General features: G+C 37.1%; 1 protein-coding gene across 2 annotated transcripts; it reads left to right on the plus strand.

Moving 5' to 3' along the window:
- The first annotated feature begins 5,079 nt into the window (after nt 1-5,079).
- KATNBL1 (katanin regulatory subunit B1 like 1) lies at nt 5,080-22,611 on the plus strand. Of its 2 annotated transcripts, none has more exons than XM_027708851.1 (10): nt 5,080-5,177; nt 12,082-12,209; nt 12,957-12,997; nt 13,370-13,649; nt 14,954-15,072; nt 15,236-15,286; nt 15,376-15,465; nt 16,017-16,106; nt 16,543-16,636; nt 18,160-22,611. In XM_027708851.1, the coding sequence occupies exons 2-10, from the start codon at nt 12,096-12,098 to the stop codon at nt 18,190-18,192; spliced, it is 912 nt and encodes a 303-aa protein (XP_027564652.1). In that variant the 5' UTR covers nt 5,080-5,177; nt 12,082-12,095; the 3' UTR covers nt 18,193-22,611. The 2 variants fall into 2 exon arrangements, with proteins under 2 accessions (XP_027564652.1, XP_027564658.1); XM_027708857.1 differs by lacking the exon at nt 5,080-5,177 and adding an exon at nt 5,350-5,528.
- Nucleotides 22,612-23,644: the final 1,033 nt, after the last annotated feature.

Consider the following 23,644-nt stretch of genomic DNA (forward strand, 5'->3'; position numbering starts at 1 on the left):
TATTTGAGTATTGCCATCATATGCCAACCAGAAATATTATTGGTGGGTATTTGCACTTAGAAGCCCAGCTGTTCTGCATCAAATAAAAATCATGTCACTTTTTGTACAAGCTGTTGTCATTCTCAGCCAAGAATTATGAGTTGTTTGTTTTTTAAAAAGCTACCTTCCTGTAAACTGAATATTCCCAATGAAACAGCATCTCTCCTGACAGCTCATACTGACAAATTTTCCTATGCTCCCTTCAGTGTGCTGAGGCCTGATCGTCAGGTTTCTAGAGTGATTTTTAGTCCTCATGCTCATTTGGAGCTGTTTGTGGTGCAATCATTCTTCACACACTGGGTTTTTTTTTGGGGGGTGGGTTTAATTGTAAAGCTGTTCACCATCAGCAGGGATGGCTACTGATTTCTCTCTCATATGGGTCATTGACCAGACACCAGATGGTGGAAATATTATGTCCTACTAATCTGGCCCAGAGTTGGCAATTCAGAGGTGAAAAGCTTTATCCCATTACCAACTGCCTAAGCTGTCCTGTCTCCAACCTGCAGGCTAAAGATTAAACAGTTAATAGTCTTGAAGTAACTACCACCCCCTCAAATATCCCATCTACTGCACATCCCAGATATCTATTGGGCAGATCTAAGAGAAGATCCCTGTCAGTACACATCACTGACTTTAAATTCTACCTAAGGAGGAATGAAAAAGCAGCCAGACTGGTAAAATAACATCAATTGGGACAGTACTACTCATGCAACATGTGGAAGAAAAAGTTTATTGCAGACAAAATATCAGGAAAAAAAGAAAATCCAAGTAGGCTGTTTGTGAGAAATTAAATCTGGAAATAAAGAGAGGGGGAATCATAAGAAGGAAATGCAAACACACAAAAAAAAGGCAGAAAATATTAAGATGCAATTTCCTTTTGCAGGTTTCAGAAAAAAATCATATTATCAGTATAACACTACACAGTCATAACACCTTAGTCAGCTCTGAACAATAGAACCAGTTTTAGTGAACTTACATCTTCTATCCTTCCCATTTTCTTTGCCTCTGCCCAAGTATTTTGCTTTATTGTACATTCAAGCTTTCAATTTTTATATATTAGATTTCTATGTTGCATCCAAAATCACCATCAAAATTTCTGGTTTTCACTATAAATTGCCAGAGAAACTACTGTTACATTTGAGAAGATGACACCAAACATATAATTTGTTGTTCAAGATCACTGCAAAGGAAACAACTCACAGAATTCCTGAGCTCCTCTATATCCAGACTTAAATCACTTTAATTCTTTAAAAATGCAAATGGGTTTAATAGCAATATAAATTTTAAAAATAAAAGAATACAAGAGAAAGGAGTTAGTAGGTTATTTTTAAATGTATTTTTAAATGTAGACATGTGTACATTTCTGCATGTTAGGCCTGCATATATTTGGATCTGTATTCTTTCACTCCTGCAGAAAAACATGATTCAGATTACATATCATGATCTTATAAAATCCTATCACACCACAGTTACCTCATCTAGTTAGACTCTTACCCATCTGGAATATTCGACTGTTTAAATCTGTCAAGCTGTGCACAAAGAACTGGGGAACCATGAAAGTAACTGTAAAAATACTGTCCTTAAGAGAAGGGAAAGAGTAAGCATAGCTCTTCGGTGCTATCTTAGATGTCTTAGTGTTCATTCCTCACTTCATATTTCATACAGCTTCACTTAGGGCAGGTACAGAAAGTCATGCTGTGAGTATATATGAGCTCTTGGTTGGCTTTATTTTTGATAACCTGCTTAATTCATTTACAACTATGATGTTTCTAAGGACTGAAAACACTCCATCTTTTGTTCATAAAGCTGTCCTATCACATCACGCTGTGCCATAGTAAGAGTAGTAAAAAGCATTGTTCTAAGGTAGATTACATAAATGATTCTCTCATGGGTAATTCTTTTCCTTGAAAATCCATAATTAGACCTTGCCAAAAAATTTAAATTATTAAAAAATTCCTTAAGTATACAATTTTCTATATTAGAACAGCAGCTAAAATTGCTTGAGGTTTGAATTTATTGCAAATATTTATTTTAAAAGCGCAACATTTTGTTCAGGTTCCATAATAGGACTGCTGTAGCTCTTCTGCCAAAATCCCCTGGTTTTACCTGTATAGCAAATTTGACTCAAGAGGGTTAAAACAAGCAATGTTAGTAAAGTACCATTTTCTTAACGCAAATGTCGAACACTTTACAAGTATCGTACAGGTGTGGTATACTAGCACTCCTCTATTAGCTCTGTGCAGAAGCAGAAACATTAGATCTTTATTCTACTGAACAAATTACACAAATTAAAAAAAAAAAAGGCAAAAAAAAAAAGTAAGTTAAAGGAAAATAGGCCAAGGAACAGGTTCCCCAGAGAAGTGGTCACAGCACCAAGCCTGCCAGAGTTCAAGAAGCATTTGAACAATGCTCTCAGGCACATGGTATGACTCTTGGGGATGGTCCTGTGCAGGGCCAGGAGTTCGACTTGATGATCCTTGTGGGTCACCAACAACTTGGCATATTCTGTGATTCTGTGAATATATTTAGGAAGAGTATAAGGATGTTTAGCTAAGGGAACTGTTTTTCCAGGCCCAGATAGTAATTTAAAACAATTGAAACTATGCATATCAAAAACAGAATCAAAGGAAAAGATGCGGGGATTTTTAATGGAAATTACTGCAGCTGAGCCCTAGGACAGCCCTAACTAACCTGTCAGTATTAGCAGCTAGATGGTCCACGGTCATTGCTACGTAGCCAGAGTACACAGCTTGTGTGCTTCCGAAAACAGAACAGGGCCCTTGGCAGAAATTGCATTTTCATTACAAAATTTGCCCCCTATGTGGACTTGCAGAGCAGCTTCTTTTCAGAAGATGTATTTAATAACCAGGCCCAGTAATAAAAATATTTGGCACCCTGACTGGACAAACCAGTTTCTCTTCCCTTTCAAGCTAAACGTAAGATCACATCACATAAGAAACACATCTCCCATTTCTGCCACTGTCTAGCATAAGCATGCAACTCAGCTGCATTTAGCGGGCAATCATCTAAAAATTGTTAGGTAAGTAACTATGTGCTCCAGACAAACTTCATGGGAAAGGTCTGTTTTGAAAAGCCCAGGCACCTTGTACTGTACATGATCTGGTAATTGTCCCTTTCTCTAAAACAACATATCATCATCTGTTTCTTTTGGCAAGTTTCCATCAGTACGTAGCTCAAAGAAAATATTCTTTTAAAAACTCTTAGTGACCATATATACCTGGATATCCACAGCTGCTCAGGTGAGTCAGAGAACCATGTGTATAGTAAACACTGTGCACACAGGGCAGAAAATTCAACATCTGCAAAAATGAAGGTAGAAGTGCCATTAGGATGATTAAGCAAACAGAAAGGCTATTCTGCAATAGGAGATCAAGACTGTTAGGCAAGTGAAATGAAATTCTTGAGAGGATAAAATTATTCTCTTATATTATTCTCTTATAGCAGACAGACATAATAGAAGTTTTTTAAACTATAGAGTAATATTGGCACTAGAAGAATAAACAGGATGTGAATTAATTTAGACTGAAAATAAGAAAGCATTCCTAACCACCAGGGCATTTTGGAAGAAAAGGAGAATGATGATGGTGAAAGACTCTAACCACTTTTAAGATCAATATGGTTATGAAACTTTACAGATGAATCATTACCTGACCTAAAGACCTGTTATATATTTGCACTTAATTTTCATGCTATTAAATGCCTTCTTTGTATAACAGTTTGCTGTCATAAACTGGTATCTAATGGGTTTAACTTGTTTTAAGTCTGATGATAAGACAAAAAGCACACCACAAAAAGTGGTAATGTAGCTTCTGATTAAATCCAGATAGCCTTGGAGTTGTTCAGACATCGAGGAAATGCTTTTGTAATCAAGTTACAAATTAAATTGTCATATAACTTATTGAAGAAATTGAAAATTGTCAAAGCCTACACTTCCATCCCCCAAAACTGAGACTAAGGTACACTAGGTAAAAAAGTTTCAGCCAATCCAAATCTTATATGCCTATAACAGTGACAGATGAAGTCTCTATCTTACAGGGATGCTGTGAGGTTGCATGAGGAAATAACACACTTCAGGTCAGAATTTATGACAGGTAAGAGGACTAAAGTGAGAGGAGACGTGTAATAAATCTCACCTTTCCCTCCACTTATGATGAAAACAAGCCATTTTTCTCACTGGCTTTAGCTATGTTCTGAGATGTTGCAGCAGATTAAAGAGGGAACCTTAGTAACACTCTAGCCTCAGGAATACCAAAACTATCCACACTCAACTATAATTTACTTGAGTTTTCGGTAGTGTACCTTGGTACACTCAGCTATAATCTTAGGTTCACACAAGAGCTTCCAGGACACAAAGTCTTGCATGTTATTACCTCCCCTGGCCCTTCATCGCCACCTGGAACACTGAGCCTATATGCTTTCCTTCCTTCAGAAAAGTATTGTCATTCTCTTTCAGGATCCCATTACTGAAATAGAAATACTATCTCCAAAACTGAATATGTCCAAGGATTGCTCCCACAGAAAAGGTGCCAGGTCTTGCTGCCCTTTACCTGCCCCGGGCAGCCTTTCATCTGTGCCTGGAGCACTGGGGCTATTCCTTCTTATGGAAAAGTATTGCCCTTCTCTTTCAGGAGCCCATCACCGAAATAAGGATACTACCTTGAATAACGAATACCACTGCTCCCAAATGAGAGGAGCCAGAACAGAAAGATCGTGCTGGTTATAGTCCAGCGGAGTGTGGAGCGAGTATGGCTTTCTCAGCCAGTCTGAGCGTTGCAATAACGCCCACGTCATTATCCCGCAGACACGGTGGGGTTGCGAGGTTCCTGACAGAACATAAGAACCCACAGATTCCTCGGCATTCCCGGGCTGTGTCGCAGCAGGGCAGGACGCGAGTAGCGCGGGTGACGCCAGTGGCGCGGGCAGCGCGCGGCACGTGCCGCGGCGACCGCCAGGGGGCGCGGCGGTGTCGCGCGGGGCGGCGCGCGCGGCCCGGCATGCACCGCGGCGGCGTTTGAATGGCGCAGGCTCGGGGCGCCGGGCCCCGGCAGTAGCGATCCCGCCGATCCCAGCGATCCCGCCGCCCCGCCCGCGGCACGGCCCGGGACCATGAGCAGCGGGTGAGTGGGGCGAGGGAGCGCGAAGGTTCCGGGTCGCCAGCCTTGGGGAGCGTAGCGGGGCCGCGCTGTGCCTCGCCGGACGCAGGTGCGGCTCACAGGCGCCGCGCCGGGCGGGCGGGCCGGCGGCGGGGACGCCAGTCGATCCGTCCCGCTCCGTCCCGCTCCTCGGGGGCCCCTGCCCAGCCCTGTGCGGTGCCCCCAGCTTCCGCGAGCGAGATCTGGCACTTTGGGCGTTCTCTAAGATGGGGCCATGAGCCCCGGCACGGAACAAGCGTGTAAAGTGGCAGATACGTGCCAGGAGAGCGAGGAAAGCTCCCGTGCTGCAGAGAAAGGGAAGACAACAAGCTGGGCGTAAGGCCTGCTGACGGATTTAATTTCTTGGGTGTGACAGATTCCAAGGAGGAAAGGGGGGGAGGGGGTGCGGGGGGAATCTTCGGTGCTTGAAGATCAGATCCTGCATTAATTACTTTGTTCAAATGCCTTTAAATTTATTTTTTTTTCAGTGTTGTGCTGGAGTAGTTTGGCATGCAGATCTAAATGACATTTTGAATAGGGAGATTTATTAAGGAGAGAGATTTGGAGGTAGTTTTAGGTACCTGTTGTTTCTGGTTTTGAAACATGCTCTGCTTTGAAGCTTTCTTCCATCTCTTCTTGGGACATGAATTTTGCTTTGCCCACTTTTTTGTTTGTACTATTCTCTGACTGAAATCAGAGAAATAAGTTCTAAAAAAGGATAGTTACCCCTGTTTAGTGAAATTAAAGCATAACAGAAGGCAGTCTAGTGCCTGTTTGGACTTGCTGATTGGAAAGAACATCTTGTTCTTGTCAAAAGATGTCACTTATAACTTCTTATTAACAGTTTTTAGACATTTTAATCAAAACTTATAATATTTTGATTAAAATTTCTATGAAGTTATTTCATTAAACTCAAATTACCATTTATTTGAATTCCTCAACTTTATAACTCAGGGTTTCATTGTAATATATTAAAATAATATTGAGGTATTTTATGTGTGTATACTAAAAAACATATACATGAGTATTCCGATACATATGTATTATTATATAGTAGTGTGTATGTATATTCTCTTACCCAATTTTGAATGTTTTCTTTTCAATCTATTTTCATTGTAATAATTTAAATAACCTTTTTTTTTTCTAATTTTAACTGCGTGTTAGTCCCAGTGTAATAAGGTTGCCTCTAAATTACAAAATTTTTTTCAATATTATAAATGGATTGTAGTCACTAATAGAAGTGTATTTTATGGTAACATGAAAAGTCATGTGAAATGTAGTCATAGACTGTTCATTCAGGTGGGGATGTAGTGGGGATGCCTCCACTAAGTGGACCTTGAGAGGTTTTTGAATATGTCTTTCTCTGGGTTTGAATTCAAAAATCTTGTTGCAGTTTTTTTTAAACTCTTTGGATTGAGCAATAAATTTAAAAAAAAACAAACTGTATTTAATTTTATAAGTATTTTCTTAAAGCTTCTGTAAAAATATTAATATGGGAGCTTCGGTGTATTGGAAACTTTATGGCAGCTTAAAATATCTGTAAATGGTACCTTTAGATGCAGAAAACTGGATACTTGTTTGACTTTTTTTTTTTCTTTAGAAAAGGTGAATAAGGTTCAGTTATTAGGCTCCTGGGCTATCTCCACAAGGAGAGCTAATGCACACCTGCGTTCACCCTCGCTCAACTTGAACGAACTTCTAGTCATTTTTGGAGGTTCATTATGGCTGTCAGTGGGCCACATATAAATTCCATATGTAAGAGAAAAATGAGCCTAAACCTTAGGTATAAGCTAACTTACCTTAATTAGTTACTCAATTAATCTTTGTCTTTATTGCATATTTAACAAAATTCCTGTGATTTTTATCAACACAGGAAACTTTAAACTGGAACAAATGACCTGACAGGTATTGCACATTAAAAAAACTGTGTCCTGCTGGCCTATAAGGCACTTTTTATAGTGTTGCAGCAAAATTTTGCAGTAACGTACTCCTTACAATCTTGAACTCTGCTTTCTTTTTTTAAGAAAATTCAGTATTCAACACCTGGTGAACTGTCAGTACATAAATTACTAAAAAAGGAATTTGAAAAAAAACTGTTTCATATTCAAAGGATGTGGAAGCCTTCTAAAACAGAATGTTACAGATGGATTCTGTAACATTTTTCAGAAGTAAAATGAAATTAAATTATGCCAGGCTTACAAAATCACTTCTATATCATAAGATAGTGCTAATTTTTTTTTGTAGACAAATTACCCTTTTGGAAGTAAATTTGAAATAACTGTTGTTAGAGGTTTCTTGTGAACATTTCAAATATGATAATGACCAGAGAAATTAGTTAACCATTACTGGTTCCCTGATGTATACTTCATTGGGATGTTTTCAAAGCATGAACTCCCCTCCTTTGGAGTCACAATTAATTTACTCTTTCATCTGAGTTTAATATTGTCACCCTTGAACTTGAGTTAATAAGGAGTGGGGGAGAATCACAGGAACATTTGCAATGGCCAATGTACATGAAATGCTACAGGAAAAAATAGCTACTAAGAATTTGGTCAAAGAATAGGATGGAAGAATGTTGGTTTTAAAAGATATTGCTGATGACTTAAGATATCCAGCTATTTTATGTTTTCTTTGCCGCCATGCAAAGTACTCCAGTGTATGTTCTGTAAGAAAATAATGTTATGTTAATACTTGTGTAGATTATGTAATGTGCCAAGAAGAGTTTGTCCCTCTCTGGGGGCCATGCCCAGAACATAGGATGGGAGGGAGTGGCAGAGTTGTTAATACTTGCCTTTGATAGATATGCACTAGAAAGCCTGTTAGTGCTGACTTTCTTTGCTTGATTCTGGTATGGCTTGAAGAGTTTTATTGCATCTGGGAGAGATCAGAGATAGAAAGTAGCAGAACCATCAAGAAAACTTTGCACAGGTGTTGTCCGTTGACTGTGGAAACAAAACAGCTTACCTATCAGGATATATGGCTGCTATTACTCTAGTCCTTCTGCTTTATGAAAATTGAGGAGAACAAAAGGGGGAGAAGGGAAGGTTGTCATTTGCTATGAGAAATCATCTATGTGATGAGGGAAATCGATGTAATTTGAGCCTATTATCTTAATGACATTGTCCATCTCTGTTCACATTTGCAGTCTGCTTTGTTATAGTTGTAAAACAATTTGGGATTGTACGATACATTGAGGCAGAGCTGAAGGAACATGCATTCTATCCTTAGTTTAAAAGATCTTGTGGGTGACAGTTATTAGCTCAGAGCCTGTGTTTCTGTGTAGGAACCCAAAATTTCCTCATGCCTGCAGACACACAGGCTTTGCTTTATATTAATTTATAGTCATTGCTTCTGCTTATTGTACATCACAGTCCTTCTCTAATTCTTCAGTTAGCCCTCATCTTCACAGTGTGGTGTGACTTTGTGTTGTCAACAGTCTTCATCAATTAACTACTCATCCCTTTTGTGATGTAACTTATGACTATATCAAAGAGCATAAACCAATGCAGGTTTTCTGCAGGGATTTGGAGGTGACCTTCTGCAGTGTGGAAACCACTTAGACAGTTTATGGCTGTTCCTTAAGTATTACTCCATGCTAAAGCTTTCCCCCTTATGACTTGGAAGCACAGTTTCCTCAAAATTTAAGCGAGGGACTTGTGGAAGCTTTTTGGAAACTCAAGTAGTCTCTATCATTCAGCTGTCCTTTATCCATGTTGTACTACCACATACTCTTGATAAATTCCATTAGTTTTGGAGGAGAGGACTATAGAATGATTTGGATTAGAAGGGACCTTAAAGATCATCTAGTTTCAGTTCCCCTGCCATGGCCAGGGACACCTTCCACTTGACCAGGTTGATCAAAGCCCCATCTAACCCAGCCTTGAACACTTCCATCCACCACTTCTCTAGGAAACCTGTTCCAGTGCCTTACCACTCACAGTAAAGAATTTTGTCGTAATATCCAATCTAAACCTACCCTCTTTCAGTTTGAAGCCGTTCCTCCTTGGTCTATCACTAAATGCCCTTGTAAAAAGTCCTTCTCCATCTCTCTTGTAGCCCCTTCAGGTACTGAAAGGCTGCAATGAGGTCACCCCAGAGCCTCCTCGTCTCCAGGCTGTGTTGCCTTCATGACAGCCAGGTTGAATCTTTCCCAGTATATTATTTGTTTGTGTCCACTAAGTCTATTCTTGACTACATTGTTTACTAATTAGCACAACAGAGATGTCAGTCTGGATCTTCCTTGAGGCTGTCTTTAAATACTGACTATATTTTCAACATGATTTCTTTAGGTGCTTTGTCAGCTCCAAGGGAGAAGTTCCGCACCTTGGCTAACAACACAGCTATTTCATTACTGCTTATATGTTCACGGATGCTTCTGCATGATCTGAGACCCACACAAAGCAGGTTAAACTGTGGAAACCTCTCCTATATACATAAGAATTCTACTTTGCTTCATCAGATGTACCTTTATATTTGATTGTCTATTGGCCTTGTTTTGGATTTCTGTTACCAGTCTTTAAGGAAAGAATTGATAGTTCTGTTGTCTTCCTGTTTCAAGTGGAAGGCTGGAGGGTAATATGTTTTTAGATCACATTTGTCAAAGAGTGTAGTTCTCTTAATTTTTCTTCTTGGACACATGCAACTTTTGGTAGGGAACTTCCACCCCTCTAGGGCCCTTTTTCTCCAATTCAGATACCTCTAGTTCAGGTATTTTGAGATGTTGCTTTAGGCTCTTTAGAGCCCAATATTAAATACTGACATGCTAATTGAATTTCCTCGGTAAGACATTTTTTTTCTAACCTGATGTTTTACACTTCTATTAGGTAAAGGGCATTCTAGTTATATGGTGCTGTCTTTTTTATTGGCGATCAGATTCCTGCGTACTGCTTAGTGGGAAAGAGGAAGGAGAGGTCAGTGTTAGGCATGAAGAATTGTAAGCTGGTAGTGTGTTAAGGGAGTAATCAGAAAAATTATTCTTCAGGTACAGAGATTATGGCTTTTTTTAGCTTCTGATGAGATGATCCTGTGGGGGTTAGCTCTGGTAGTTGCAGGTTGTCCTCCCTATTCTTTTGGAGTTTATTGCTTTCCCCTCACCTTTATTGTCAAAAAGGGGATGAAAAAAAATACCAAGATTTTTCCAAGTTCTCCTACCATTCTGCTTTCATCATAGGCCTGAATATAAGGCTTGATTTGTTTGGATTTTAGGGTTGTTGGGTTGGGATTTTCTTCAAAAGTTCAGTTGCTCAGCATATGCCTTTTTGTTGTGCTCCAAGTTCAGATTTTAATATACGGCCCATTTTGAGTCCAAATGGTTTTAACCATAAGCAGAGGAGAAATTGTTTGGTTTGTTGGTTTTTTTTTCTAAACCTCAAGGGGGGAAAACCCTTTTTTAATATTTATTTATAGGCCTGGTGTGGAAGAACCAGGAATTGGAAGTGAGAATTAACTGTGATAACTATTCTGTTATAACCATCCCATAGGGCGGAAAAGAGTCAAGTTATTGAACCAGTATTAAGCCAGCATTATATCTGGAAAAGTATTGACCACCAACTGTTATAGGTCTTGTCCTAAATAATGCTACCATTTGCAATGCTTGCTGTAGTCTGAGGGCTCCATGTTCCCATCTTACAGGGTAAGGGATTCTGTCAGTAAATCTTCCCTATTTTGAGAGAGATCTCAAATGAGATCTTTAGTACTGATCCTCTTCTAAAGAAAATTGAAACATTGCTTCCACTGTACCTTACAATATGGATTTTAATATGCCTTATGTTTAAAGTACAACTTCTGTCTTGTTTTGAGCCTGCCACCTGCTTATTTTATTTGATGGCCTTTAGATGCCATATGGAAGGATCTTCATGGCTAATAAGCTGTTTGCCATCTGGCTTTTTCAGTGCTCAGTGTCTTAGTGTTTTAAATACTGAAGTTCTTAATGTGGGATAAATCTGCTACATAGAAGAAAAAGGATAGGGCTGTTGCTAAAAGTGGAGGGAAGAGATTAGAGCACTCATGTTGGGACAAGAGTTTTACCTTTTAGGGGAAAAAACAATAATATTAGGGGAAGTCATTGTCTTTTAAAAGTAGTGTAGAATGTCTTGCTAAAACATTTTAAGAATAATGCTCCATGATGACATAGTAGTTGAATCCAGTCTCAAGCAATGAATTTTGTGATCACTTCCAAAAAAATGCAAAATCATATGTACAAGTGTCTCAATCTTGGTGTTGCTTCTTAAGGAAATATTTGCATACTTCCAAAGACAAAGTACTTTGGACATAGAATAATGGGTTTTAGTATGGAAAATAGCCAAAGTCGTACGTTGAAAAAAAATGGACAGGGGTGCATTTACCAATAAATTAAGGGGAAGATCTTTTACTTCCAATTTTTTTAACCTTTGCTATTTTGGGTAAGTTTGCCTTCTTCCTGAAAAAAGTAATTATTTTTTTAACTGCCTTTCTCTCTTGGAAGCATTTGTGGGACTAGTTATTTTTCTCTAGGCAACAGATGAAATTCATAGTATGAGGAAAGAGTCTCATAAATTACCTTATTCTTTTCTTGAATTCTTGCTTGTATGGCACCCTCAGTGCAAGTGTACACAAAGCTAGTCTGAAAACAAGATCTCTGTTTCTTGGGGTGATTTCTGGTTTGTGTCCTTTTTTTTTTTTTTTTAAAGCTAAATAGGGATTATGGAATGCTAATCACCATGTTACTAATGATAAGGCCTCCAGCTAACATTTGCTAAATGATGATGTCTTGGGTTATTTATATGATGGAAGATCTTGCCAATAATTGAATTCTTTTACCTAGTTTTGCCAGCTGCATTTGAAGAAAGTTGACTGCATGTTTTAGAAAATATAACTAAAATATAACTAAATATCTTTCCCTTGAGAACAGGGATTTGAGAGATTATGGCATCTGAAGCTCACAATGTTAAAAACCAGAAAGTTTTGCATATCGAAGGTCATCCCATTGATCTCCACAGAAAAGGAATCTCTTCTTCCACTAAAAAGATCATGAAGGAGGTGAGCTGGTTGTAGTGTTTGTTGGGGTTTTTTATGTCCCCTGATGAAACTGAAGTAAACATTCAAACATGTTCGTAGTTCTGAGCAGTCTAAAACTAGAAGCACAGCGCTACTAGGCACTTCATGTTTAGATAATAGAGCTTTAGCTTGAACAGCGGTTACATTATGAAAACTATGCATTACAATAGACACAGGCAGTGGCTGCACTCATAAGTGCATTGTATTGTCCAGGTGAGCAGTAGGTACTGATACGATTTTATTCATACCTGTTTTTCTGCAACCTAGCCAAGAATGTTTAAATACAGGAATTCTGTCATGAAAAAGTTCTCTCTGGTACAAGCTCTATGGTACAAGTGAGAGGTGGAGTAGGTGAAACACCTTCATTGAAATGGATCTGTGTCTTATAATTGTACAGCTTGATCTACCACGTTGTCTGGTAACACATATATTTTCACTGAATTCTTGCTATTCAAAACCAGTTTTCATAACCTCTTACCTGTGTTACTGGCTGAAGAGTAAGGCAGTGGAGTAAAGAGGAAGCACTAAGGAGGTAAACTCACTGTGAGATCTCTTCAAACAGTGATGAAGGTGCCAATAGCCTCTATGTGTTAATAAAAAAGGTGATAACATTGTTTTGCTGATGTGCACAATGTAAATGTTACTATTAATGCTAAATAGTATAAATGGGAGTGTTTGGGCCTTTTTTATTATTAAACCTTTTTTTCTTCTCTGTTTCCTTTCTCCCAGGGTAAGAAATCTCCAAAACAGCTGGCTTCATACACAAACAGGTAGGAGGACTGTGCTCTGTAGTATCTGAGTTTCAAGTACAATGGAGGTAGGGAGGAAGAAGGAGTTGAAATCGATTACAACACCAAAGCAGACACAAATAGAAGATAGGTCTTGATTTTACTGACAATACTTGGTTCTTGTGTTCCCTTCCATAATACTAAGTCTCTGCATTAATAAAAACACAGAAGAATATTGGTGACATTTCTTCTGATAACCCAAATGTCATGAAAGTATATATTGGGGGGAAAAAAACGTTTTCAATAACCTGGAAGTTGACTACTGAATTTATATTTATATATTTTAACTTAATAATGTAAAGTATTGATTAGGTTTAGAGCAACCTTCATTAAAATACTGCTTTGTTATTGCAGAATAACGGTTGGAAAAACGGTGACCAGTCCCCTCTCTCTTTTCAAAGTGGTATATTGTAAAAGAAAAGTTCATTGTTATACTCCAAAGCCTTGTTACAGAAAGAAACTGTGCCCTAAATCTAGGGGCTGTGACATGGCAAATAAAGAAAATGAACTGGCTTGTGCAGGGAATCTGCCAGCAAAACTTCACAACAGTCGTACACACTTGCTAAATTCTAGTGACTCTGGCTCATCTCAAACAGAAGGCCCCTCATCCAAATACAGTGGATTTTTTTCAGAGGTAAGTAACATTTGAAGAAACTTTAGTTTAAAATAAAAGTATTCCTGGTAGTTAACTGTTGTTGTTTTCATACAGATTAATTTTCTTCAATTCTTTAAATTTTGGGTCTTGTGATTTACAATCACTGTCTGTCAGTTTATGGTGATACAGTTGTCAACAGTAATAGTCCTGCCAGTTTTCCCCATGTTTGTGTCATGTCAAAAGCTCAGATCTGCCAGACTAGACTGGGTTAAAATTGTTTTGACTTGGTTAGGTTTCATGATCTGGCTGAACACATGGCCATGTACATGTTTATAGAAGTGTGAAAGTGTATCAATGGGAATAAACTGGTGAGGTAGACTTGGACAATTTTTAATAGCAGTATCAAATTTGTGTGTGTGAAACTAACTTAAGTGTTTGTGTAAGGCTGTATTTCTTGTTAAGATTGCTGGAGGAAATGTGGTAGATGCTTTCAGGGCTCCTGAATCTGGCTAAAAGGTCATACATTTAAACAAAATGGGTTTTGTGACAGTGAAGGCCATTTAAGTCCCTGAGGCATGGCAGGGAAGATAAGATCAAAGACTATGCTGTCTTTTCATGGAGCTGTAAGTTTGGGCATCTATGAAGAGAGCCTTGAGAGTCTGGTGGACTGAAGGTGCAAGTCTGTGGCATCCTGCACTGTTTAATTTGATAGTTTCAGGAAAGGAGCAGCAGAATAGCTCCAGTTAAAGAGGTTGCAGAAAGAAGGATAAAGAAATGGACACTGGGGAAGATTCATTCTCTGAGAAACTAAGGACCAAATCACTGAACACAGATGACTACTGAACTGTTTTGAGAGATATGCGTGGCTCTGCAGTGTTCATTCCAATCCAAGGTCAATTTAATAAAATACCTGAACTTCATTCAGAGAACAAGCTTTTTTTAGAAATGAACCTTTTCTGTCAGAATTTGGAACATGTACTTATTTATGTCTGAATTGTGTCAAAATTATTAATCATCTGAGTAAAAAGTTCTCAGAGTTCATAAGAATTACAGTTTGATGCTCATGAGTGCTCTATTTAATTATTAGATACCTCTCTTTAGGTGGTAAAGAGATACAAACCTTATAGCTTTGGCGTAAAGTAGGTTTAATATTTTTGTCTCCTTGTAAGGGAAATTTGTGGATTTAAGGCCATTGTCAGCTAAATTTCTAAAACAAACTCATTAGCATACCGGTAGAAAAGTATATTTTCATATCCTAGATTACTATAGTACAGCAGCTTATTGTGTTATTCCTGGCTACTTAACTTGTGGCAAACTTCTTTTATATTTTCAAAAACATACAGGTTTCTCAGGACCATGAAACTATGGCTCAAGTTCTTTTCAGCAGGAATCTGAGGCTGAATGTAGCTTTAACCTTCTGGAGAAGGAGAAGTATAAGTGAACTGGTAGCCTACTTAGTGAGGTAAAATAAGTGTCTCTTTTATGTTCTTAAAATAATAGCAATCCTAAATATGCTGCAGTATTTTCAGCAGTTCTTTAAGTGTTATAACTTTGTTATACTTTTTAAATCATAGTGGAAGCATATACTTTAGCAACATTTCTGATTTTATTCTTAATATTTCTAGGATACAAGATCTTGGAGTAGTAGTAGACTGCCTTCCTGTTCTTACAAACAGGTACAAACAAACAAAAAAAAAGTGGGGGATTAGAATCTCCTATAACAACATTGGAATTCAAACACTTCTGAAACATCTTGTTTTTTAAGTTTACAGGAAGAAAAAGCATATGTTTCAGTTGGCTGCTGTGTAGATCTTTTGCCTTTAGTGAAATCTCTGCTTAAAAGCAAATACGAAGAGTAAGTATCAATTCTGAAAGTTTTCAAAACACTTATTACTTCCTGGCTATGCAGAGCCCTGGAAATTAATGGATTTTAGTCCTCTGACTCTTTTTCCCTCTGCCCCTTCTCCCAGCTTTGCCTTTCTCAGGAGTGCCTACCTGAGGGGGAGCTTTCTGTTAACAAACTAGAGGTGCAAAAACTTTTCTGCAAGGTTAAGGACTTGGGGGATAGGACTGGTTTTGCCCTTATGCAGATTTATTTATCCTAAACAGTAAAACAGAATAGCACTAAGGGTTTAGTATGCTTTATAACATAAAATCAAGGCAGAGTTTTCTGGCAAAATACCTGAGAAATTTCTACTTTTTCAGCAAGAACTTCAGTTTACCACTTAGAAATGGCAAATGTATGCAAGTATTTAAACTTGCCAATTTGTCTAGGTTTTTCTTCTTCCAGAATAGCAAATGTGTTGCTTTCTTAATTGCTTGCCAATTTATCTTGACACTCTATCTGACCTGTAGATACTGTATGCAGAGGATGAAGTGCATAATGTGTAAAATATGTTGTTACAGATATGTGATAGTTGGTTTAAACTGGCTTCAGGCTGTCATTAAAAGATGGTGGTCAGAACTATCTGCACATACAGAAAAGGCAGAGGATGGGTGAGTACAGTGTTGGGAAATATTTAAATGTGTTTCTGTAGCTTATTTCATCTCAGTATGTTTCAATTCTGATCAATAGGAGCGCATCTTGCCTACAAAAGACAAAATTATACTCATAATTTCAAAGTTAAAGTTTAAAAGTACTTAAAAGTAGTTCTGTTCATAAGACACAGATAGTGTTTGGAAGCTTACTTTAAGGGTAATCCAAGTTTTTGATTTTGTTTTTGGTTTTGGTTTTTTTACTGGTGTTTTAAGACATGTAGAACATAGTCATATTGGGGTTATACAAATGCTGTAGAAGTTGGATCAAAATTTTTCGGATCTTGTGGTAATATCTATTGTATAGGCTGTCTGTATGCAATATTAATGCATTTTAGTGAAAAAGACTGCTGAAATGTACTACATATGTTATAAAGTGTTGTTCATTTTTTTTCAGAAATATTCATATTTTAAAACAACAACTGAGTGTTTTATGGGAACAGGAGAATCATCTTACTATGGTTCCAGGATATACTGGTAGTATAGCTAAGGTAATCCAGTTCCAGTTGTGTTCAGTAGCAAACAATGTTGTATCACTGGCAGTATTCCTCTTGTTTTATTTATGCTAAACTGTGGATGGATAGAAACACCTTTACTTATTTTCCACTAATGCTCAAGTGTATTGCATGATTTTTACAGAAGTCTGGAGTGGATTCCCTGTGATGATAGTTGTATAGTTTTTTATCCTTTTTTCTTTCTTTACAGAGGAAGCATCTCCTTAATAACAAAGTAGCTAATAGTAATAAGCCTTAAAATTGATGTAAAAAAGGACTCAGATGAGTCGGTAAACTGTGGAAAAGACAGATGTTTTCTCTGAAATCTGTTGTACCCATGGTTGTAAGTGTGAGGCAGAATGGAAAATCTTAACCCAGGAATGTCATTAGTACTTGCGCATCAGGTGATGGGGCAAATGACAACATACTAAATTCTAAAGCTTATTGCTGACCTAATGCTTAGAAAATTCTAAGCTTGTGGAAAGCAGAAGAGCAGATCTATCTAAGCCAAATCCCTGTTTGCCTTTCTCAGTAGTTTGTGGTGTCAGTAATATAATGAGGGTGTCTGGTAGATGCATGTTTTGCTGCTTGTTCTTGTCTCTAGTGACACAAAGAGTTTACTGAGCAAGAAACCTCTCCACATGGAGGGACCTGGTGGAGGTAGACAAGTGAGAAAGAGCTTACAGCAGACACTTGGTTAGTTATGTGCAGGATTTGAGTGAACTTGAAAAGAACTTAGGATCTTTTACTTACATCTTAAGAAGTTTTGTGGAATTCATAATTCTGTGCCTACAGAATTGGCCTATTTTGATGTATCAAACCAGTAAGTTATATCTTGTTTTTTCTGGGACTGCCGTGCACCCGTGACTTCAGTTTTGGTATCCCTACAAAGATAATTAAGAGCTCCTTGCAGAGTTTGTCAGCAAGGATGCAGAATAACTGCGTTCTAACTCCCGACTGGTAGAGCTGTGAGAGCATCTAGCATTGACTGCCTAGTTCTTTTACTAGATCAACATAACAGCTAGTGTCAGTTTGTTTCTCTAGGATTCAGGTTACCCTTATGTTCATTTGCCTGCTTCTTAATATATATCAGGATAGATTGTGGCCATGGTCACCGGAGAGAGTCAGGAGCAAAAGCAGTACAAGAATGTTGGAAGGATTGGGTACAATAGTGTTGGAGGGATTGGGTGAAGGAATATCACGCTTGACATGTTTAAACTACATGATTGTATGACGATGATTATCATTGCTGTGTATTCAGGGAGCAGAGGGATAACAGACTAAATTGATGGCTTTGTAAACTAATCCTGCTGTTCTTGCAGGCTTTTTAGTAGATAAAGAAATGTCATTGAAAGCATTAATTGAAAGTAATCATGAAGATAACTTACTCTGAAATTTGGCCTAATATAATTATTCTTGTGTTATGGTCCTGATTGGTTACCCCACTTCAGACATAGAGTTGATATTACAGCTATAAGTAATGTGACAAACTCTTTCTCCTTTTTTTTTTTTTCTTCTAGGATGTAAATGCTTATTTATTACAGCTACACTGACATGATTGAGAAACTATGTGTGCTCATGTGGTGAAACAATCCCCTAAAGTATCCCTGAAATACATACAGAAAGCCTTTTGAGAAATACTGGCAGAAGAGAACTGAACTGTCAAGCTGTTTAATGAAACCACTAACAAAATCCTAGCAATCTACTTCACATTGAAGTGGAAAAATGTCTAGTAGGAGCAACTTTTACTTCAGTGAGGTGAAAGTGCGCTATGAAAACTGTATGCCTTTGCTGCATTTGGGATTCACTCAATTACTAGGCATTCATTTAAATGCTACTGTATTTTCCTACAACATCGCATAAAAGAAGATGAATTATACTGTCATGAAGGCAAGACAGCAGAACCAGTTATAAGGAACCAACAAAAGCAATCAGCATTAAGAGCTTTTAAATGTCTCTTTCACAAGAGAACTCCAAAATGCACAACTATCTTCCAGTTACATTAAAAAACCCATCTTTGGGATATTCAGTTACTTCTATGTTTTAATCAAATTATTAAAGACAGTTTTGTTTGCACTAAATAGAAACTATACAGCAAAGATGCCTTAATTACTAGTGTTTCGAAAAGCCAATGTGTTAAGATTCAAATAGCTATTATGTTCAAGATTGTGATGAAAAACTACAAAAATCAGGGTTTCACATTGTGTAGTTAATGAAATATTGCACATATACAAAGATTCATGTATGAAAAAATATTATAAATACCTGAAGTTAAGCTTGGATAAACAGTTATTGCAAGTGTCAGCAGAATGGTGAATTTATGTCTAACAAATGTTTTTATATTGTATGTGGATTTCTAACACAGTAATCTTGTTCTGTATCATTTAAACTACATGCAAATAAGTAAATATATTAAATATATCTACTGTTTTTTCTTTTCAAGTTCAAAAAATACCAATTTCTAGAATCTGTTCCGCAGTACTTTTTATCATAGATATTTATGTCTATTGTTTGAAATGTTTACAGCCAGGTGAGGCCATGTTATTCAAATCACACCCTTTTTATACTACCTCCTTTAAGAAACTGACAAAGAGCTTTTGCAAAATTAAGTTTCAGCCTGATCGGTGATGGCAAATTTATACCAACAATAGCATTGAGAATACAGCTATAAGTTCTTTTGCTGTCATATTGCTATGCTGTTCTATTTTAATTTAAAAGCTATACCTTAATAGCTCTGAGAGAGTCTTGATTTTAGGCTTGCTGTTGCCTTTTTTAATTTTGTGATTAGAAAGAATGCTTTTTCAATTAAAACTTACGAAGTGCCAGCGCTTTACTTAAAACATAGATATACATGCACAGCATGTATGACCAAATCTTCTTTCTTAGAAAGCTAAGTACTTACAAGGGTTGTTCTCATACCTAGCATTAAGCATGTGCACTTTTATTGCTGTGCAGGAGAAAAGCCTTTTGATAGCCCCAAGTGGTTTTTGCTTTACAGAATAAATAAATAAATTTTAAACCCCTGTAGTGGTCAACAACTTTAGACCTCCCGATGCTTCATTTTGTATTTAGTTTACATATTGTTATTGCTGACTTCTAAAGGCCAAGTAGAAATCTGTCATCAGAACTTGGTGCTTTTGGTTATTTGAATATCCTGTAAACCACCAAAGGTTTTGCACTCCCCAGGGCAGTCAGTTAACAGAGAAAAGTTTCTGGGACATCCCAAACCCGATAACTTTGTGGGGCAATCTGGAGACATGCACATAGCCAAATTATTTTTGCTAGTTATCATTAGAGATATTTCATGCTCAAAAGAGTTTGAGATTAAATTTTTAATTGACAGCAAGAACATTTGAAAAGTTCTAAGAAACTACAGTATGACAACATTCTTGTATTACTTTACTGTTCTGTTGACCAATTAAATGTAAAAGTAACATAAAGTCTAGCTTCATAATTTGGGTAGCAATTGCTGAAGCTCTTAGATTATTCCTCAAGGAGAATACTGTAAAGGCAATGGAAACGCAGATCTTTTCTCTTGTGGTTTTTTTTTAATGGACAAAATTAAGTAACTCAAGGCCATTTACTTCTGATAATAGAAGTAATAGTTGTAATTGATTAAAGGGATACCCTAGTACTTAAAAAACTGGCTTGACTGTAGGTGTAAATATGTGGGCTTGTAATGAATTCTGTATGTGGTCATGGAGTTACCAAATCATAACTGTGGATGGTGCTTTTGTTCTAGAGGCAAGGTAAGATTGACTTGAGGATTGTTATTGAGAAATTACTAATAAAATAGTGCATTCTTTTTAATTGCCAAAAGTTGTATTTTGACAGCATCGATAATACAGTATTAAACATTGTCAGTATCTGTGCCTTACTTTAAATGAATTTTCTTACTGTTTTCAGGCAGCTGCTAGACTGTAAGAACGGGATTCTGATGTCTCCATTATGAAATTATTTTTCTGTCATGATCTTAATTTAAACTATTCACACTATATTCAGGCTCAGCTTCTTGTATTCTCTTTAGTTCTCAAATGGCTAGGAATCAGTTTTGCTGTTACAGAATGTACATGTATAATATCTGGTCAAAGGACATGAGTAAAATGTCTTAATAGCTGTATAACTCCATTAATTCCATATAGTTGTCTCAGTGAATCCAAGAATTAAGTTTATGAACTATCATAGGCATAAATGCTATCATGTGATACCTTCTGAAAATGCTGTTTCTAGGATATGTCTTAAGAATCAAGCAGAATTAATCCTTTTCCTATATGTTCTTGTGATGCAGAAGCACATATGTACTTGAGGATGGAGGATTCCTCCACAAAGCTGTTCTTCATGTTATACTATTTGATATGAAACTAATATCTTTGAAAAACAGTGTGTCTTTTGCCTCAGTGTCCCCTGAAAATACTTGAGGCTGTATTGCTTAAAGAGTACTTATTTGAAGTGTGACCCAGGACTTACCCATCCCCTAAACTGAAACCGAAGAATCCTTCTGGCAATCTTTCTCTTTCTGCAGAGCTAAGGAAAAACAATCCAGTGTTTTATAACTGTAAGAGTCAAAGTTTAGGTATTGCTTAGAGCTTGCTGATAGAAAAAACTACCCCATTAATTAGCTGGATAAGAAGTTAGCATGTCTTAATGATTATGTATGTCTCAGTTTTGAAGGAGTTATACCTATTTCTCAGTAAAGAGTACTCTCATATCACGCAGGTACTGCTACTTAATAGTGCTTACAGATTGTTCCTGGTATTAAAAAAATTAGCATTAGCTCTCCAGGAGCTTACCTTCTGCAGTGAGATGTAAATAAAATGATCTCTCCCTTCCTGCAGGCTGCTTTATTGTTATCACAGTTTTAACACTTGAGGTGCAGGAGGGCTGGGAGAATAGGAAAGGACAAAAAAGTACACATGTGCTGTGTAGAGGGACATCAGCCCCACTGCATTATACCAAACTTAAAGCGGGCTGTGTTTTCATTTTCTGGCATCTGAAGCAGGCAAGTTTGGAGTTGGAAGTCTTTACACATTTTGCATTGAAGAGAGAAAGGTTTTGAAGATGGATGCTATAGTGCTAATTTGTGATGTGTTGATTCTTTTTTTTTCTTGAATGAGTGGACACTTTTGTGTGTAGAAACTTGAAAGTATCTAAGCTTACATTTTGAATTAGCAAGTGGTTGCTTTTGCCAGTTCATCTTGCCAGATCTTCCAGTTTTACAGAAGACTGAACATCTGTCTAAGTGTGGAGATTTGCAGCTATATTTTGTGCTGAGTTTTCTGGTACAAAGTGAAACAGGTGTTTCATAGTCAACTATTTCAGAATACAAAACCATGCAAATCATCCTACTGGTGTGAAGTTATTCCAGCTTTGCACAATGCAAATGCTTAGTTTTATGACGGCAGTTGATTCTTATGTAAGGAACTTTATATTGAGCTGATGCTGCATTAGAGGAGGAAAAAAAATAAAGCCATTTTTAATAGCCTTTGTAAAAGCCAGACAGCATAGTCTAATTTTTGTCTTCAGTCTACTATCCTACACATTGTAGGCTACAGATAAACATTCAGAGAAAATAGATTGAGCATGCTTGTGTATTATCTTTCCTTAAACAATTTATGTTTATTCTATAAGTTAAATGGCTTGGTTTGTCTCAGAATGAGACTGAATGCAAGTGTTTTTCTCTCTGCTTCCACATTTGTTCTTCAAGTCTTAATGAAGTTATTTATTCCTCTTCTAGTTTAAATATCATATGAGTGTCTATTGTTAGAAGGGGGGAAGGGAGGATGAGAATTCCAGGCAAAACATGGGGCTAACTATTTAACAAGATTCATTTTGAAGCAATTGTGAAAACTTTTCATCTCTAAAACTTTTCACACAAATTTTGTTAATACCTGCTAATTGAAGTGGGCACTCACAGACGCAAGTTTGACTTTGAACCTTGTTGGAAAAAAATAAAGTGTTTTCATTCTAAATAACCATAGCTGCAGTATTGTTTCTATTTCTTCTTGGTTTGTTGCATTGAGTACTAAACTGGATTCTTATTAGCTAGACTAATCTGCTGTCAGGGAGACAGGATGTGTAGCACTGTCCCTTAAAGGGATAAAATAGAAATATTCACATAATCTTCAACTATTGCAGACCTAGAATATTTTTGTTTTCATACTGACTGGATTTTTGTAATCTCTTTTTGTAAATTGTAGCTGCTGATCACATTGCTGTAAAATGAGATCTGCTACTTTCAGGTTGAATGTGTTGCATAGTTGTTTCTGATTTATATGGAACACTGCTTCAATTCAGACAGTCATTACTCTGAGCGCTAAAGTGTAGATGAGCAACTAAGTGTTGGAGTCTCGAACATCTGTGCTCTGCTGTAACAAAATACAAGTATGCCATGTTTATGTTTTCCATCTTTATATTTTTCCCTTATTCCTTAATTTAATGCGTTTAAGCATTTTAATCCCTTCTGGAAAATGATAGCTGCCAAAATGTGATAAAATGATTTTACAAATACACTTCTGACTTGTTTTGATACAGTTTTGTGAATAATAGTTTTCTGTGGATTTGGGAAGGAGGATGTTTTCTATGTGTGTAGGCTTGAAATAAACAGAAACAATGGATTTTACTGAAATTGTATTCATATCCTTGATAATTTTTTTTTACATAAGCATTACTTGTATTGTGAAACAGTTAAACCAAATCTAAATATCAAGATAATATTACATTCCAAGACTACCTGCTCTTACAGGTGTAAGTGTTGAAATACATATGCACCCTAGTATCATACTTTAAAGTGACCTGCAGACAGTTTCAAATAGCTCTTGTAGTCTACTTTGATGCCTCTTTGACAAGTTGTATTTAATCTATTGAACTTCACTTTGAAAAGCCTGAATTATGTTTGGATCTTGCAGTTGTCACTTTCACTCTTATTTCAGATATTCTGTGGATTGAAAGACTTAATAAGTATTCCAGCTTCAGAAAAATAGCTGGTCTTTTCCTCTTTGTGACAAC

This window comes from Neopelma chrysocephalum, unplaced genomic scaffold (assembly GCF_003984885.1).
Source record: "Neopelma chrysocephalum unplaced genomic scaffold, ASM398488v2 Primary Assembly neopelma1_24, whole genome shotgun sequence".
NCBI classification, from domain to species: Eukaryota; Metazoa; Chordata; class Aves; order Passeriformes; family Pipridae; genus Neopelma; species Neopelma chrysocephalum.

Excerpts from the sequence above, each read along its gene's own strand:
- KATNBL1 (XM_027708851.1), top strand. The coding sequence starts at position 12,096 with ATGGCATCTGAAGCTCACAATGTTAAAAACCAGAAAGTTTTGCATATC. Across the intron at positions 12,210-12,956 it reads CTAAAAAGATCATGAAGGAG|GGTAAGAAATCTCCAAAACA; the intron begins GTGAGCTGGTTG and ends CCTTTCTCCCAG. Across the intron at positions 16,107-16,542 it reads ACAGAAAAGGCAGAGGATGG|AAATATTCATATTTTAAAAC; the intron begins GTGAGTACAGTG and ends ATTTTTTTTCAG.